At 36.4% G+C, this 20,914-nt stretch overlaps 1 protein-coding gene across 3 annotated transcripts in view; it reads right to left on the reverse strand.

Annotated features, from left to right (window-relative positions):
* LOC128653352 (sushi, von Willebrand factor type A, EGF and pentraxin domain-containing protein 1) overlaps nt 1-20,914 on the reverse strand; it is a 260,201-nt gene that overhangs the window by 63,435 nt on the left and 175,852 nt on the right. For all 3 annotated transcript variants that reach the window (XM_053706580.1, XM_053706581.1, XM_053706579.1), the window contains 2 exons: nt 15,927-16,091; nt 12,989-13,195 (listed from right to left, as the gene is read on the reverse strand). In XM_053706580.1, the coding sequence (XP_053562555.1) occupies nt 12,989-13,195; nt 15,927-16,091 (372 nt within the window). The remainder of the gene's footprint in view (nt 1-12,988; nt 13,196-15,926; nt 16,092-20,914) is intronic.

Consider the following 20,914-nt stretch of genomic DNA (forward strand, 5'->3'; position numbering starts at 1 on the left):
GCTGAATGCGGAGAGCAATACGCTCTCCGCATTCAGCATTTCACCAGCAGCTCACAAGAGCTGCTGGTGCAACGCCGCCCCCTGCTGACTCGCGGCCAATAGGCTGCCACCAGGGAGGTGTCAATCAACCCGATAGTATTCGATCAGGTTGAATTGCAGCGATTCCTGTCCGCCTGCTCAGAGCAGGCGGACAGGGTTATGGATCAGCGGTCTTTAGACCGCAGCTCCATAACTTGTGTTTCTGGCGAGTCTGAAGACTCGCCAGAAACACGGCCCTTCAAGCTTCAAGCTCCATACGGAGCTTGATAAATGGGCCTCATTATGTTCTAAATCAATAGGACTTTCATTCATTAATTTTTTGTTACTTGTGTGAAAATCAAGTTTTACCTGAAATAAAAGCAGAATTTTACAGACGATAAATTCAACCTTTTTTTTGTGTGCATATTACGTCCTGATCCCATTTCTTTTTAGGCCAACTGAAATTCTGACCGCTAGGAGGCCGTGAAGCGACGTCATCGGCCTATTGTGGGATCTGTGCATGCGATAAATCTAAAATCTCTAGTGTTATGTTAAATGTGCGTGCCCGATTCGCACATGCGCATAACATTTGAGACTGACTGAGCAGAAACGTCATCTGCTTTGAGTCAGTATTCGATACATTGAAGCGCATCGCATTGCTCACGGATTACTATGTAAGTGCCTCGGTCTGTTTCAAGGGCAAACAAAAATACTTATTGAAATGAATACGAACAATTCATTATTATTATTTTTAAAACAGATGATTTTTCCTAAAATGTGTGCTTTATTTTGCAATGCAAATAAACGTTTTTGCAATGCAAATAAACAAATAATAATGCATGATTTTATTTAAAATGCAAACACAAATACAAACTATAAATTATATATTTATCGATATTATACATGTAAATAATACCATAATTATGAATATCAATAATTATTTTAGTATTATGAACCAATTTTTTTTTTAATATTATGCAAAACAGTTATATAAATATTAGGTACATCGAATCATTGCATTGAAGAATAAGCAGAACGATCTCAGAATTTTTTTTAAATCTATTGTAAAAGCACATTAAATATATTAATTATACATATTTTAAATAATAAAGATTGTGTTTATACTTCTGAAATAAAGAAATACTTACAATCGGAATATAGCTATGATATTTCAAGACGTATCGCGGAGGTCAGAAACGCTGCTGCTCTCGTTCTCAAATCGCATAGTAATGAATGAATACAATATTGTTATTCATTCAGTACTATGTTGTGAACTAGATAGACGCATGCGCTTTGGAGACTGGTTGAAACGATCGCCATTCCGCACTTCAGGGGTTGATTGATGTCTATGGGGAAAGCGTGCACAAGCACGTATTCTCAGCCCTTGGATTTTGTGCGGTATGGAGCTTATTGCCACCATATCGCATGCACAAAGAGGCATTTCAGAAACTTGTAATGGCAGCGACATGGAGGGTGAAATAACGCAACTTTTGTTGCATTCGTTTCGCACCCTCTATAGCACAAAACTCGTAACCTAGGCGAGTGTTTTTTACTATAAGCTTTTTATTATTATTTTAAACTCACTCCCTGCCCCACCTTCACCTGAAGAAAAGAAAACTCCTGAAAAAAAAAAAATGTAAAATCTACTAGTAATCTTACAGTCCCATCTCCCATTGGCATTTTATTTTATTTTTTGCCAAAAAAACTGATGGGGTGCTGCCCCTATGGAGGAGCCTCCACTGTTTATAAATACTTAAAACGTATTTTACTATGTGTAGAACATTGGAATTGGAAATATTTACTGTAAATACACAGTATAACTTTTTCTTAAATATGAATATTGCATAAATATCCTTTTACATGTTTTCATCTACTTTACTAAAAAGGGCTCCAATGTACTTATATATACGGTCAAGGCCAAAAATATTGGCACCCCTGAATTTCTGTCAGATAATGCACCACTTTGCCCAGAAAATTGTTGCATTTACAAATGTTTAGGCATTCTCATGTTTATTTCTTTTGTTTAACCATCAATCACTTCCTTGTAACCATCAATTCCAGTAACCTCTTTATTGGAATTTTGGACCACTCTTCTTTCGCCGACTGCTCCAGGTCTCTCAATTTGGAAGGGCTCCTTTTCCCATCTGCTGTTTTGAGATCTCTCCACAGGTGCTCTATGGGATTGAGATCTGGACTCATTGCTGGCCAGTTCAGTACTCTCCAGCGCTTTGTCTTAAACCATTTATGGGTGCTTTTTGACATGTGCTTTGGGCCATTGTCCTGCTTTAAGACCCATGACCTCTGAAGGAGACCCATCTTTCTGACACTGGGCCCTACATTGCAACCACAGAGTTATTTGGTAGTCTTCAGATTTCATTATGCCATGCACACAGTCAAGACATCCATTGCCTGAAGCAGCAAAGCAACCCCAAAAACATCAGTGAACCTCCATGTTTAATTCTAGGGATTGTATTCTTTTCCTTAAAAGCCTCATTTATTTTTATGAAAACAGTAGAATGATGGGCTTTACCAAAAAGCTGTAATTGTGTTTCCTCTGTCCACAGCACATTCTCCCAAAAGGATTTTGGCTTCCTCAGGTATGTTTTGGCAAACTCTAATCTGGCTTTTTTGTTTCTGTGTCATTAGTGGGGTCCTCCTGGGTCTCCTACCATAGCATCCCTTTTCATTCAGATGACGATGTACAGTGCAAGCTGACACATTTGTACCCCGTGCCTGAAGGTCAGCTTGAATTTGTCTGGAAGTTGATTGAGGTTCTTTATCCACCATTTGAACAATCCTTTGTTGCAATCTTTGATCAATTTTTCTCTTTCATCCACGTCCAGGGAGATTAGCTACAGTGCCATGGGCTGTAAAACTTCTTGAAAATGTTGCACACAGTGGACACAGGAACATTAAGATCTCTGGAGGTTGACTTGTAACCATGAGATTGTCCATGCTTTCCCACAACTGTTGTTCTCAAATCCTCAGACAATTCTTTGCTGCTCTTTCTCTTCTCCATGCTGAGTGTGGCAAAGAGACAGACAACAGAAAGGTTGAGTCAATTTTTCACCATTTTAACTGGTTGCCAGTGTGTTTTCTATATTGTCAGCACCTGTTAATTGATACAGGTGACTTTAATTACAAATTACAGGGACATCACAAACCTGAAATGCAATTATTTCTTACAATTTGAGAAGGTGACAATAATTTTGTCCAGTCCATTTTTTGAGATTTGCATGGAATAAGTCAGATATGTTTTTTCTCCCCACTTTTTTTGTGTCATACCAATACAAACAAAATAAAAATAAACATGAGAATGCCAAAATATTTGTAATTGCAACAATTTTCTGGGAGAAGTGGTGCATTATCTGACAGAAATGCTGGGGTGCCAATATTTTTGGCCATGACTGTAGGTTTATATATGTATACATATGAATTTATGTGATTCTATGTGTATATATGTCTGTAAATACATATATACACATATAAATACATCTGTACACATATATAGACATTTATATATACAGTACATACATATACATATAACAAACAAAAGACAATGGCCTCTATTTATCAAAGTCTGGCGGACCTGATCCGACAGTGCGGATCAGGTCCGCCAGACCTCGCTGAATACGGAGAGCAATACGCTCTCCGTATTCAGCATTGCACCAGCAGCTCACAAGAGCTGCTGGTGCAACGCCGCCCCTTTGGTCGCCAGCAGGGGGTATCAATCAACTCGATCGTACTCGATCGGGTTGAATTGTGGCGATGTCTGTCTGCCTGCTCAGAGCAGGCAGACAGGTTATGGAGCAGCGGTCTTTAGACTCGCCAGAAACACGGGCCATCAAGCTCCTTTCGTGCAAAAAGGATATGTCCAAAAAAGTAAATTGGAGACTAAATCCCAACTCCAAATGTGCATAAGTGATCCCAGGGATTACTTCTCAGTGGAAATGAATGCTGCAGTCGAACTCTAAGGTTTAACCTCAAATAAAACAGAACAATGCTGCCGATGGTAAAGTCCTGTGAGACTACAGGGTTAATTCACATGTAAGTTGTATACTCACATACTGCAGAGCTTTACATCAAGTTCTAGATATAAAAGGAGCAATGGGAGACTCCAGCAGGAGCAGATAGAAGTGAACTCAGATGAATGTTAAAACAATTTATTAAAACATTTGTTAAAATCACAGGGGTTTACATTATTACATTAAAAAAAGTTTATATCCGGGATCAAACTTATGACCCCAAAACCACATTCAACTAAAATTTGAAACATGATGTTTTAGTCCACTGATCTAATTGTAAGCTAGAAATCAAAGAATAAATTATGGCTTTTAATATAAGAAGCAGGAATTATTACTTTTAATAAAGGGTCAATATCAGGAATTTAACTTATGACCCCAACACCACATTTAACTAACATATTAACTGTGATGTTTTAGTCCACTAATCTAATTCTAAAATGGAATGTAAAGAAGGAATTTTAGTACTAGTTTTAAAAAAAGTTAAAGGGACATAATACAAATATGCTAAATCACTTGAAACTGATGCAGTATGACTGTAAAAAGCTGACAGGAAAATATCACTTGAGCATCTCTATGTAAAAAAAGAAGATATTTTACCTCACAATTTCCTCAGCTCACCAGAGTAAGCTCTGTATAAAAAAAATGTTTAGCTGCAGTCCAGCTGCAGGAGGTAAAAAAAAAAATTAAAAATGAAGAAATGAACAGCAGTCAATCAGCAGTGCTCTTTTACTGTGATCTCATAAGATTTCACATAACTGTCATGAGATTTCATAGTAAACATCCTTAAACTGAATAGGGAAATGATCTGAGTGTGCATGAAGCTCACTCCCTTGCCTGATTTGCTGCTTAAAGTCCTTTGCAATGTGGTTTGAATACTTAGGATATTTTGAGGTAAGATATCTTTCTTTTTTACATAGAGATGTTCAGGTGATATTTTCTAGTCAGCTTTTTACAGCTATGCTGCATCACTTTCAAGTGTTTCAACATTTAGTTATCATGGTCCTTTAATCGACTTCTTTAAAAATTCTATATAAATTAGACATAGCATTTTAACTTAAAGTTCCTAATAGAATCATAGAATTTGTAGTATAAGAATAGTCCAGTAGACTATTGTGATGATTATTTTACTACTATTAAAGACTTGAGGTCATGAGTTCGACTCCCCTCAAACCCATTTTTTATGGTAAATAATCTTTTATGGTATAAGATATGTAACTATAACAATTTGTGAATATTCTGATGTAAATATTTCAGATGAAAGATAACAATTATATTGTATATATTGTGGTATTTTAATGAACTATAAAGGAAAGTTTCCTTACAACATATTTTCAAAAGACATTACCAAAACGGACTTAATGAACAATAGAAAACCCACCAGATGTTAACTATTAAGAATGACCAATAAGAAGTAAACAGATGAGTATAAGAAGACCCAATTAACAGCACAAGGACATCCTTGAAAAAGCCAAGCGACTATTTGGTGAAATGATCATTGGATTTGAGCGTGTGATGTCACGTTGTGGGCGGAGACCAACCTTCTGCACGGCAAATTGCTCATTTAGGTTTATTTATATTTAACTGGGTTACTTATTTGATACCACAACCCATTAAAATGGATTCAGCTTTCAGGGGAATCAGGTCTCCTTATTGTATTACTTTCTATACACACACAGGCTTCTTTATCTGATTTCTGTCTGTATACAAAGCCTAATATTTAGAGAACAACTGAAAATGAACATGATTTGTATTACTTATCTGGAAGTGTAAGTTCTTCAGCTGGTTATGTTTATATAGCTCTTTTTTAAATAGCCAATAGTTAAAAGTATTGCTATTTTCAGTATAGGTGGGAATACCATAGGTAAAAACAGCTATTTAAAATGCCAAAAGAAAAGGTAAAGGATGTATTTGTAAAACAATTTAATACACTCCAGCAGGTACACTGGTCACTAGGAACAAATTAAAAGGGTAGAACATTTTACAGCACACTGTCCTTTAAATTAAAAAAAAAAAAGATAAAAAAAATATTTAATGTTATCATTAGTGACTAAAAAAAACAGTGGCATCATGACGTATTAAGTGTAGCTCTGTTAGGCACAAGGTGAATAAAATACTAAATAAATAGCTACGCAAACCACAAAATTATTCTAATTTAATTATCAGAAACTGATGAAAAATATAGAAGCAGACCTAAATAAATGGCCCAAACATTATATATGGTGGTGAGGCAGAGTACAAGCAGTTAAAATTAATTTCTTACCCAGAGTTATATATGTAATGCAGGATGCCCCAATCTCGCTATCCCCTTCATTTATTAAAAAATTACAAGATAGTATAAACTTTTACATATGGAGACCACATAAACCTACAAATAGCAAAGACAACTATATACCGATCACTTGATCAAGGGGGATTAGACGTACCAAATATGGCATTATATTATCAAGCAGTCACAATACAGAGAATACTAGAATGGCATACCAGAGCCAAATCAAAAGCATGGGTATCCCTTGATTCACAGCTCTTAAAGACACCACAGGTAGGAGTACTATGCTGGATACTCCAAAAATATAGACAACCAATTATACAAAAAATAACGCTATTGCGATGAGTTTTCCAGAATTGGGATAAATTACTCTATTGCTACACAGGATTGTCATCTATAAAATCCCCGCTATCCCTGAACTCCTAAACGCAGAATTCAAAAAAGGGCTAGAAATAGGAAACAGTGGAAGAGGTGAAGTAGGCATCTCGGTCCCATTCACTTACACAAAATAATAAACTGAAACCAAGAGCTGACTTGCAAGAAGTCACGGGCGGGATTTTTACAAACTGGTTAAAGTATGCTCAATTAACACATCTCCTACACACCTCCCCATTTAGGGACAACCTCCCAAGAGACCCCACTGATTTTGAAAGACTTTGTCTAATGACCACACCATTCAGAGGCACACTAGCTATAGCGAGAAAATTACTAAGTAAACTAAAGAACACTTTACTACCTACATATATTAATAGGTGGAATCAGGCACTATCACTGAATATAGAACCTAAACAATGGACACAAATGTTCTATCGCACACATAAAGCATCCAGGTCAGTAAGTATTTTAGAGCTAAATTTCAAAATATTAACAAGATGGTACCTCACACCACACAGACTGAAATCCATATATCCACAATCCCATGGCCTATGCTGGTGGGATCGTGGAGAAGCGGATACTATGACTCATATCTGGTGGACATGCAAAGAATTAAATTTAATATGGAAAGAAGTGGAGTCACTAGGAGTTTATTTATTTGGCAATAGTTATACTTTGACTGCATTATTTAACCAGAAACCAATTCTGTAAAATCAGACTAGTGGTCTTTCAGATAGCAATTAATAGCACCAAATCTATTATAGCAAGAGTGTGGGAAATTACTATGTGACCCACGAGACAGATGTGGCTTTCTAGAAAAGATTATTTATTTGCACTAGAAATACGGGTTCTATAAAAAACATAAATTAGAATTCTACCGTAATATGGAATTTTACTGGGACCAATTCAAAGCATCCCTTGACTCCACCTGATAGAGAAAGCAATGATATTTGAAACCTGGATATAGACACAATACGCAAAATAAATAGGAGGCCCTCCACCCATTTCCCTCCCCCTCATTCCCCCACCTTCCTCTCTACATACTACTCTCCCCCGCCACCATACCCTTCATAAAAGAGAAGAAAAGAAGACCATATTGGACTATTATATATATTTGAGGACATTATGTTTTAATAATGTTGAAAGATTGACCTAAATGATCACTATGTTCTTTTTCATAAGGATGGATTATACTTCAGAAAATGCTTTATAATGAATTGTATCCTTGTGAAGATAAACCCGAATATAAAAAAAAAATACTGTACAAAGGCTTATTAGGTACACCTTGCTAGTACAGGGTGGGACCCCCTTTTGCCTTCAGAACTGCCTTAGTTCTTCATGGCATAGATTCATCAAGGTGTTGGAATCATTCCTCAGAGATTTTGGTCCATATTAATATATGATAGCATCACGCAGTTGCTGCAGAATTGTCAGCTGCACATTCATGATGCGAAAATCCTGTTCGACCACATCCCAAAGGTGCTCTATTGGATTGAGATCTGGTGACTGTGGAGGCCATTGGAGTACAGTGAACTCAATAAGGCCTATTTATCATAGGTCTTGCGGACCTGATCCAACAGTGTGGATCAGGTCCACAAGACCACGCTGAATGCGGAGAGCAATATGATCTCCGTATTCAGCATTTTACCAGCATCTCACAAGAGCTGCTGGTGCAACGCCGCCCCTGCAGACTTGTGTCAATCAACCCGATCGTACTCAATCAGGTTGAATTCCGGCGATTCCTGTCCGCCTCATGAGAGCAGGCGGACAGGGTTATGGAGCAGCGGTCGAAACACGGGCCCATAAGCATCTTACGGAGCTTGATAAATGGGCCCCAATGTCATGTTCAAGAAACCAGTTTGAGATTATTTGAGCTTTGTGACATGGCGCATTATCCTGCTGGAGGTTGCCATCAGAAGATGGGTACACTGTAGTCATAAAGGAATGGACATGGTCAGCAACAATAGGTAGGCCGTGGTGTTTAAATAATGCTCAATTGGTACTAAGGGGCCCAAAGTGTGCCAAGAAAATTTCCCCCACACCATTTCACCAACACCACCAGCCTGAATCGTTGACACAAGGCAGGGTGGATCCATGCTTTCATGTTGTTTACGCCAAATTCTGACCCTACCATCTGAATGTCACAGCTGAAATCAAGACTCATCAGACCAGGCAACATTTTTCCAGTCTTCTATTGTCCAATTTTGGTGAGCCTGTGTGAATTGTAGCCTCGGTTTCATGTTCTTAGCTGACAGGAGTGCCACCCATTGTAGTCTTCTGCTGCTTTAGCCCATCTGCTTCAGGGTTCGACGGGTTGTGCATTCAGAGATGGTATTCTGCATACCTTGGATGTAACGAGTGGTTATTTGAGTTACTGTTGCCTTTCTATCATCTCAAACTAGTCTGCCCATTCTACTCTGACCTCTGACATCAACAAGGCATTTTTGTCCACACAACTGCCGCTCACTGGATATTTATTTTTTTCAGACCATTCTCTGTAAACCCTAGAGATGGTTGTGCATGGAAAATCCTAGTAGATCAGCAGTTTTTTAAATACTCAGACCGGCCCGTCTGGCATCAACAACCATGCCATGTTCAAAGTCACTTAAATCCCCTTTCTTCCCTATTCTGATGCTCAGTTTGAACTTCAGCAAGTCATCTTCACCACGTCTAGATGCCTAAATGCATTGAGTTGCTGCCACGTGATTGGCTGATTAGCAATTTGTGTTACCATGCAATTGAACAGGTGTAGCTAATAAAGTGGCCGGTGAGTGTGTATGTGTGTATATATATATATATATATATATATATATATATAAAGCAGATCAATAGCACCCTGGCAGCTGTAGGACGGTGGTGAGAGTGCATATACCAACCCTTTTATATGTGTGTGTGTGTGTGTGTGTATTCATTTTTTAAATAGAATTATTCTGCTCTACTTTATAACCTGACCTGTAAATTGTAAGCTCTTCCGAGCAAGACTCTTCTCTTCCTGAATTAATTTATGTTTAGTCTATGTTGTTTATGTATCTGATCATAAAATTACTCTTGTATCTAGCATTAAATAATTTGACAGTTATTTACAAAAAATAATTCTACTAGTTTTTTAACCAAAAGTTATTTTACAAGCATGTCTAGTAACACAGTATAACCCATAATATTATATACATACATATCTAACATCAGTGATTATTGCCAGTGGTTTAAAAAATACTTTAAGCAAGTAATTTTATATATCTCTACCAATCTGTAGCTTCATAAAATGACAGTAGATGCAGAACGTTAATTCAGGACAATTCCAGCTTCTAAATATGTTTAGACCTAGGACACTATATGCTAAGCTCTTACTAGTACAGGCACACCTCGTTTTATTGCGCTTTGCTTTAATGCGCTTTGCAGATTTTGCTCTTTTTTACAAATTGAAGGTTTTGTGGCAACCTCTGGGTCAAGTCTATTAGCTCAATTTTTCCAAAACATATACATAAATACACATATATACACACCACCAGCAAAAAGATTATGACTCACTGAAGGCTCAGATGATGGTTTGCATTTTTTGCAATACATTTTTTTAAAGTAAAGTTTGTACATGTTAAACAATATTTGGTGGGAATTCAATTGTGTGTTTAATACCCTGTTCAAAGGGACAGAAAACCCCAACATTTTCTTTCATGATTTGGATAGAACATACAATTTTACAGAACTTTACAATTTACTTCTATTATCAAATTTGCTTCATTCTCTTGTTATCCTTTGCTGAAGGAACAACATTGCACTACTGGCAGCTGGCTGAACACATCTAGTTAGCCAATCACAAGAGACAAATGTGTGCAGACACCAATCAGAAGCTAGCTAAGTGTGTATTGTTTTTTTAATAAGGGATACCAAGAGAATGAAGCACATTTGAAAATAGAAGTGTCTTAAAATGACATGCTCTATCTGACTTCTGCAAGTTTAATTTTAACTTTCCTATCCTTTTAAGTTTAGAAGAAATGTTTACTTCCAATACATTTTTCCAAACTGGAATGTATTTCTTGAGTAAAATACGGGGTATGTACTACCAAATTGTTGAATCAAAACTAGGGTTGCACCGATACCATTTTTTTAAGACCGAGTACAAGTACTTGTTTTCAAATACTCGCCGATACCAATTACCGATACTTTTTTTAATGTCATGTGACAGTTTACCAAGCACAATACAGACTAATTATTTAAGATTCCTTCTTTATAATTATGAAGGACTGTAGCTCAAAAGACATTATGACATAATAAAACAGGCTTTATTTGTCACAAAGTTAACAGAACATGTTTAGAAATACAAATATTACAATAAAATATATTAACAACAACAATAAATAACAAATATAAAATTACAACCAATTAAAAGTGCCATACAGTAAAAAATAGAACAGAATACTGTTTAATCATGGTGAACAACACTATGGGCTAGATTACATTTGACTGGTAAGCTTTACCAATGCTCTCATTACACGTCCTACTCCACTAAAGGCTATGGAGTTGGAAATGTGAACAGAGCATTGGTAAAGCTTACCAATCAAATGTAATCTAAATCTAGTCCTATAATTGCAGGATGAGTGTTCATTGGGATTAACTTAATTTTTCCTATGAGTACTCTTCCTGCAATTATATAAGCTAAGATGTTCCTCAGAGTACAGTATGTTTTGAACATAATTGTGCAAGATGAGAACTAGCAGTATAAAAGGCAATCTAGCAATTAGAATAATTTTTCAAAAGTTAGTGGCAAGTTCTTTTTAAGGAACAGAACAGAAGCATCTCTGCATGTTCAGCTATAAGTCTGTTTTTGCTATCAGTAAGGAGGTTCAACTTTCCACACTACTGCATGGGGCAGAAAGATATTTTTGGGCCATTTTAGCCAGAGCTGGAAATCTCAGTTTATTAACTGCCCAGTACTTCAGGGGTTTGTCTGAACGCAGTAGAGTGATCTCTCCTACAATAATACAAATAAGAGCAATTTGTATTGGCAGAACAGTAGTAAACAATTTTTAGTTTAGTCTCCACTACAGCTTTAAATGAAATGGGAACATGCAGTTTGAAAAAAACACCACAAGATAGCATATGGGTAGTAAGTGGAGGTATCGGTTTAAGTATCGGTGCATTTGCACGAGTACAAGTACTCATGCAAGTACTTGGTATCGGTACCGATACCGATACTAGTATCGGTATCGGTGCAACCCTAATCAAAACAGATGATTTCATAGTACCATATTAATTATAGGGAAATAAGATGCATACAACAAAAGATGAAAAATACACAGAAACAAACTTGAAACAAAAAAAGAAAGGGCGCCTCCTAGTGTAGCCAATTTTTGTAAGTAGATAATATATATTCGCAGATTTTGTACTCACATGTAGTGAAGGCAACGATAATGCCTAGGTAGAGGGTCTGGAAACTTATCAGTGTCCCAGTTGACTGTGCACCATGAGAAGGGCTGCTCCTCTTGAATGGAAAAGATCTGGAAAACTGGAAAAATATACAGAGGGCGACTCCTAGTGCAAATCAGTTGATACAGTTGTAAGCCCCAAATGATCCCTTTAGAGAGATACTCACATATTATGGAGCACACTATAGTGCTAATGAGGCAAGCTGGGTATATTATGGTGGCCCAGCGCACATAACACTCTGGCAAGCAGTGGATCAATGTAGTAAATAAAAGATAGGAGACTCCAGAAGTATATCAAAAATGAGTTTTATAAATATAAATAAATGAACATAAAAACAATCAGTAAAACACGCTACGCGTTTCTCAGAGCTCACCACTCTGTTTCCTCAGGCAAGTTCTTGCCTGAGGAAACAGAGTGGTGAGCTCTGAGAAACGCGTAGCGTGTTTTACTGATTGTTTTTATGTTCATTTATTTATATTTATAAAACTCATTTTTGATATACTTCTGGAGTCTCCTATCTTTTATTTACTACATTGATCCACTGCTTGCCAGAGTGTTATGTGCGCTGGGCCACCATAATATACCCAGCTTGCCTCATTAGCACTATAGTGTGCTCCATAATATGTGAGTATCTCTCTAAAGGGATCATTTGGGGCTTACAACTGTATCAACAGAAACAAACTTGCAACAGTAAAAGTTAAATAATAATAAAAAGGTTTGTTTCTTTAAAAAAAAAAAAAAATTCTATTTTTTTTTGTTAGTTGCAAGAACATTATACAAGTGTATGTTTGGTGACCTAACCCAGTCAAAGTCAATCCAATGTTATAATCATGATAAACATCTTAACATATGTGACTTAGATAAATATAATATCACTTACAACCCTGGCAGATAGGAATTCTGGGATACCACTGTAAGTCATATCCACAAATTATTGTATTATCTCCTTTCAAACTGTATCCAGTATTGCATGCAACTTTCACTTGGTCCATTACTTTATACCCGCTTTCTAAACCATTCTGGAAGCATGACGCTGTTCCCTGTTTGATTTCTCCATTAAATATTTTAGGATTAAGACAACTGACCCCTAAAACAAAAAAACAAAAAAAACAAGTTTTCCTTGTAAAGTTTCTGATATTATGTAATACTATTATATAATATATGCTACTTTATAATAAAGTTTTCTTATTTTCCAGAACAAAATTATAGCATAAGCAAAATCCGAATACCAAAAATAAATACAAATATAGAATTAATGAGAAAAATCTGTATGCTGAAAATACTAACTTTTAAATTATTGTGCATGCTCAGTTTAACGATTATATTATCAAATTATAGAATACAATTTATTATTATTTTTTTAAATCAATATTTTCTTACCACCTACATTTATGCAGCTATATCAAAATCCTGGAGGAATGTTTAGTGACAGTGTGTACTTGTGTGTTATAGTGATGACAATGCAGACCATCTAAACCAAGGGTGTCAAACTAATTACTTATAAAGGGCCAAATTGTCAATTGACTCAGGAATGGAGGGCAAACAAGAAAAAATTGGGCACAAAGGAAGGACTTCACATAATTCCTTAAGGTGTTTGTAAAGTTTAATTATTTAAAACCCAGTATTTAAAAATAACCTTAAAAACATGTGGACTTTAAGTCATTAAACATCACAAAGACCTCTGATCCTCCGCCTGCATCTCCTTCTGTATTTAGAATATGGATGACAAATCCGGCTACCTGCAATCGTTGCATGCCCCCTTTGGCTCGTGGGGCACGCAACAATTAGAGGAACCCGCTGATCCAAACCCTGATGCAGAATTGGAAAACACTATTATGCATCAACATTATTTGTATTTTCTCTGCTTCTCCTAGACTACCATAGGATCCCAACTGTATATACCTTTGTTACAAATAATATCAGTTGGTAGGAGGAGGTAACGCAAATCAGCAGTTGGAATGCCCAGTTAGGCTTTTTCCCATAGGAACTTCAAAAGTTTTTTTTTACTGCATTGGCGCAGGTAATGGCTAGGAACAATAAGGTGTCACAGCTGAAGTAACAGATCTTACAGTGCACAGGACCAGCTGCATGCACTCACCTTCTCAGATTCCATCTGCTCAGAAAGCTGACAGTGATGCCTATGAAATCAAATATTACACATATAGCTAAAGGCACTCTGATCAGATTAACCCTGGATTTGTTTATACCAAGATGTAAACTGAGAGTAGGAAATTGTGGCTCAATACTAGCAGACAACTCTTCTAAAAACAGTGTCAGCATATGTGGGACTACCAAGAATCATTGTTGAACTCTCCTATTGCTCCATCTACATACAGGAGTATTGTTGATCACCGGGTCTAGTGAAGCCAAGAAACTGATACGAGAGCCAAAAGAGATTTGGAGCAATTGGAGATTTATGTTCCCTATAGTGGGAACCTGGTCTTCTGAGTAGAAGAGAGCTGCAATACTGAAAGCATCACTTGAGCTCTGAGTGCCTAGCCTGCTTACTAAGTGAATGGAGGTGCCATCTTTTTGTATTTATCTTTCATATTATTGTAATCCTTGCATATCGATTTACTACACTATGTGGCACCTTGGGTTTGTTCTTTATACACCAGATGCTAATCTGTGGATATACTGTAAGTGCAAGTGACCTACAGTCATATGCTCTGCAGGTACTATGCACAGAAACGGTGAGAACATTTACTAAACTTAAAATGTTCCCTGATTACTTCTCATGGCTAACCCTGCTAGATATATTTAATATATATTGGCTTTAACTGATAACAGCTGCAAAACAAAGCATGTTATAGTAACAATAGGACCATTGCTAGCCTTGTTGTCTGCAGACTAAAGCCCAGATTGGCTACTCCAAATAAGGCAAATGGTGGGTGGAGTTTGGCTATTGAAACACAATTGCAGCAAAAAAAGTATATATGTGCTGAAACATTTGTTTCAGATTTTTGGAGTGGTTCGTTTTGGCAGAATTCCAGTCTTGCCGGCATTCAGCTTGTCAAAATATTCTGTAAAGAATTTTGTTCATAGCAAAATTCATTCATAATGCTATTGCCAATGGGAAGCCAATAGAAATCTCATTTTAATAAATAACTAACATTATGGGATGCCACTTATTAAAATAACCTAGTTTTCTATGCTAACTGAGACAGGAGCACATACAAGATCTAAAATAATTTCTTTCTTTGCGCTCCATATGTTTGAAGTGGGGAAGTTAGTGTGGCACTAAAAGTGGCAGAGCAAAGCAAGTTACACAAGTGGAGTGAAAGTAGCATGGGTGAAAGGAAATAAAGCACTCACATTCATAACCTTCCCACATGCCTGCCCCATAACAAGTTGATAGTTATCCTTGGAGAGTCAATTCAAAGATCTGTTTATTAAGACCTTGTGAAATTATTTCAACATGAGCAAGAGCAGTAGCTCTTAGAAGCTCAACTTAAATGTAAGGGGGAGATCTCCTTTGAAAAAGCTTATTTGGTGGGGGGTAGCAAGCAGCGGCATTCCTAAAGTAGGCCTCTGATTCTAGTAGACAAACCCCAAAAATACACCTCCAAGCAAAGCATGTTCCTAGAGTCCCTGGAACAGAGCAGCAACTGTTCCTTAAGGATTTGGCATTGACTGATGACCACTACAGAGCAATCACAAACACACTGCTCGATGCTGCAATGGGTCATGTGACTCCTTGATTTTGATGCTCATTCATTTAAAAATAGGGGACATTGGGATCTAATCATCATGCATAAACCTTTTCATTTAATGAATTCTGGATATTGGAATACATATATTGTTTGGTGAGTACTTACTTGGCACACATGTTGTAAGAGAAGACCACTTCCCATTAGACTGACAAGTCATTATACTGCTGCCATTTCGTACATATCCTGAGTGGCAATCAATTCTCACACTATTGCTGGAGTGTATCAAAATTGTCCCATTTCTAATTTCTGGCAGTGGACATTTTATTTCTCCTGAAAAAAACAATACCAACATATGAAAATAATACAAAAGTATAAGAACAGGTTTGCTGTATGATCATCAAAGTTATCTGAAATTAGTGGACCTCTAAATGTAACTTTACATGCATTATTATGGCAATATTAACATATACAGAGGAAGCCCGGCCAGCGGCCACATACAGGTAAGTATGGTCAGTAGAATATATACAGCAGATAATATGCAAATAGCAAGATATAGTATAATATGTATAATATATACAGCAGGACTGTAGAGCGAATTAGCATTTAACAAGCCAGTGGTTAGGAAAAGCATATATAGATAAGCAAGTAGCAAATCACTGGCCAGAAATATAAAGTACCAGGTCAGCTAAGAGACTTAGCAACAACAGCCTAACAGACAGGTCAAGCAGGTAACAGTTCAGGTCATGTATTACAGATAACAAGACAGGTAAGCTGTAGAAGACTGAAGTTCAGAAATCTCATACAGAATACAGGAGGTCAAGATAAGTATATCACAACAGATGCAATACCAAATCTAAAGACATGTACTTTAAAGGGACATAATACTTATATGCTAAATCACTTTAAACTAATGCAGTATAACTGTAAAAATCTAACAGGAAAATATCACCTTAGAATCTCTATGTAAAAAAGGAAGATATTTTACCTCACAATTTCCTCAGCTCACCAGAGTAAGTCCTGTGTAAAAAGTTATACTTCAGCTGCTTTCCAGCTGCAGGTTAAAAAATATATATGAAGAAATGAACTGCAGCCAGTCAGCATCAACAGTGCTGAGGTCATGAACTCTTTTACTGTGATCTCATGAGATTTCACTTAACTCTCACTAGATTTCATAGTAAACTTCCTTAAACTGAATAGGGAAATAAAATGAGTGTGCACCATGCTCACTCCCTTGCCTGTCCTGTAACAGACATACTGATTTGCTGCTTAAAGTACTTTACAATGGGGTGTGAATACTTAGGACATTTTGAGGTAAAATATCTTTCTTTTCTACATAGAGTTGTTCAGGTGATATTTTCTAGTCAGCTTTTTACAGCTATGCTGCATCACTTTCAAGTGTTTCAACATTTGGATATCATGGCCCTTTAACTAGTAACCCCCGATCCCGATAGCCTACACACAATTTTTCATGCTTGCTGAGAAAAACCTGGATCAAAGAATAAAATGAAGCCGCTCAACTTTGTACACTACAGTCTAAACCCAACCAAAGTCAGAATCATCCCTGCCTATATTTAACATGGAGCTGAATTTTTTTTGGTGATCTAGATCCATTTTTTCAATACTAATTTTGACACCTAAAGGCACTTGATAAAGTTCCAAGATAATGTGGAATAATTATATTATGTTGTACATGTCCAAGACACTCTAAAATGGCCACAGATTACATTTTAGAGGTGTATTTGTATATATGCTCTAGATTCATTAAAGTTCTATTCATCTCTATGATAGAGTAAGTCTGCAGTGGTAAGGACACAAATTTACATATGTATATATATTTAATACATTATATCTCGTACAGTTAATGAGATTGTAAGGAAAAATAAGATCAGGACACCAACATCTAGAAACTACATGTTGCAATCATGTTCTGTAAATGTTTATTTCTAATTCACACACACATTTTAGAAGATAAGATAAGTTGTAGCATTTCCGTTTAATAGAAACTTGTAGTGTTTGATTTCAAAAGTATATCTCGCCAAACTGGAAAATAGTGCTTTTCAATCAATAAAGGGAAACATTGAGGAAACAATACTTTTTAAATATTGTCAATAAAATCATTAAGCAAACATGTCCTATATACCCATAGCAACCAGTCTATACATAGATGCAGCATGTTCACTATTAGTATATATATTCTGTCATTATACAGCACAGCCTATTCAGGGTATACATACGCATCAGGGTATAGAAACTCACATCATTATTCAGCACAGTGTGCTTACTACCAGTGTAAAAATCATTATAAAGTGCAACTTTAATAGTGTGTTTGTATATACATTTTGCACCAGTGCGCTTTGCTGAGTAGGTCCACTACTGTGTAGTCTTACCTAGCAGTTTAATGTCCCTGTAAAAAGTGTGGGATGTGGGCTATTAGCATCCAAATCAACTTTGGATTGTGATCACTCAAAAAAAACACTTCTCATACAAGCTAAACCTCGTTATCGAGAGCCAATACAGTAAAGATTGTAATCAACTTCATAGTCAGTGTTTGACCCATTATATATGATTTTCATGATTTCCTAAGAAGAGGTTACAGGAAATGCTAATCTGGCATACATCTGGCTTATCATATGAACATCCAGTAATATGAAGTCAACGCTCATGGTACAAATAATAACAGCATTGCAAAGGCAAATCACAGTCCTTTACAAAAAATGTAATGATTTTCCATAGAAACCCATTACCAATGCCTATGGGGATTTTTCTTGATAAATCAATTGATAACTGTTCCTAAATGATTGTGTTTGAACCCCTAGTCTGGTTGTTTTACATATTATTAATAGACTTCCATTTATACAAACACTAATACAAAAAATATCATGTATACTTCCTTCAAATCTATTTATAGGATATACTGCTTGTAATGGCATATAAAGAAGACCCACTATCAAACCAATTGCCTGACCTGTAGTCTTCTTATCACATCATCAGGTGGTAAGACAGAAGCGAAAATCTTTTAGCAAAATTATAGCTCAAAGATCCAGTAGCAGGTTGTGGCAGCAAAAACTATAGTACAGCAGGAGACACAACTGAAGGGTTATAAAAGAAGATTGGACAACAAGCCGGGTCAAAAACAGATCAGGCCAGAAAGAAAACAGATTCACTTGGAAAAAAGGGACATCAGATAAGGCAATAGGTCAAAAAAAGCACATGGGCAGTAACAGTACAAATTCAGCAGGCAATAGAGAAGTCAGAGACAGTCCAGAGGACAGGGCAGGTGGCAAACAAGAGAGGAGCCTAATTAACAGCAAAAGGTCAGAAACAGAGGTCAACAGAATAAAAAGCGCACCCAGATCCAATATTTGGGCAATGCAATTCAGAGATAGTGTGCTATTTATGCCTAACAGCGTGGAAAAATAGCAGGACATGTTAACCTGACACAGTTACACAGGAAATAGCACAGATAGAAAATACCAACAAGGTTGCTAAGGACACCAGCTGTGTTAACAAATCAGAAGTGAGCTATTAAATGTAAGGAAAAGGTTTCTATGATGCCGACCATGCTAAACAGTATACGAAGAGCACTAAGGGATCAGGCATGATTTGACAAAGCCCAACCCCTTAAGGGCCCTTCTGGGGACCTGGACCCTGTCAAGGTATAAGTAAAGATTATATATATCTAAATATTATATATTAATCCTATAATTAACTAGTCAGTAGCAAATGATTCATTCATTCAGAAAAAATGACTTCACTCATGTCAGCTCTCCCCCCCCACTTAGTATGCAAAGTTATTCTAAATACACAAGTGAGGACAATAGAACATTTGGTGTACTTAATTTAAACAACCATTCCAGAGAAAAAAAAAACAGATTACTTCAAAGATAATCATCTGTACATTCTATATATTCCACATCTGTTTCCAAAGGATGTCCCACTGAGGCATGAGTTTTAAATCCCTATCAGATGATCACTGACCCCTAGTTCTGCTCTGAAGCCATCTATATTGCGTCTCATAAATTTTGGAGACAACAGTTCTATCCTAATATAAACAAACCCCCCTTGCCAAATAATTTTAGCTAAGTGAAAACATGTTTTTCCTGATTAAAAGATAGCATAGTTTTTGAAGCCAGCAGCACTGCAGGAGGGCAAGGGCCAAGTTGACAAGCAGGGACCATTGAAACATTTCAGGAGGCCATGTGTGAAATGTCTCCTGTGGAGTTTTTTTTTCCATGTGCAGAGAGTAGACAAATTAGCATTTACAAGTCCCTGTATGACACAAATAAAAATAAATACATTTTTGCAAAAGGAACAATGCAAGTTTTCCATGTATGTTTGAAATAATTCAAATAACCCATATATGTATATATATGTTTAACTAGAACATATTATATTAAATAAATAATTGCTGCATTGAATATATATATAGGAGATAAATTCAGAATTATTATAGATTAAATAACAATTTTAATAACCCATGGTGTTAAAATATATATATAACATGCTTTCCTGTTTTTCCAGATGGAGCCAAAAGATGACACATACAGGATGGATACATGGGATGAAATAAGTCATATCATATGATTGCGCACTAAATGTTTATAAAATTTTAAATACATCTCTTGAAATATAGTGAGATGGATATATGGAAGTCACTTTGATGTGATATGACTATAAAATATTGACATCTGATATAAATTATAAATTTTCTGTTAGGCTAAATGAAATATAAATGCTAATAAGAGAAATTTACTAATGTAATAAATTATAATATGTTTAATATTGAGAATTGAATTAACAATGTACTTATCTTATTATAATATAATGTTAGACACATGATGTTTCATATCAAAATGATCAGAGAGGTGAAGTGATACTGCCCCATCTGTGATTGATATTGTGAGGGATTAATGCAAGAAATGATGGCAGTTATTACATATTTAAAGAAATATTCTCTTTCACTGTTAGAAATGTTCAGGTGAATCTGTTTGTGTGCGTCTGCTGCCACCCGAGGGCCAGAACCCAGTATGACAGTTAAGGGATTTAACTGTTAAAAGATGTGTTTCCATTGTGACCGAGGGCCAATCCAAATAGACATCCCATCTAACCAATGGGATGGTCAGATCCCGTAGGGCCACCCCCATGGTCTCATA

Source organism: Bombina bombina, chromosome 3 (genome assembly GCF_027579735.1).
Source record: "Bombina bombina isolate aBomBom1 chromosome 3, aBomBom1.pri, whole genome shotgun sequence".
NCBI lineage: Eukaryota > Metazoa > Chordata > Amphibia > Anura > Bombinatoridae > Bombina > Bombina bombina.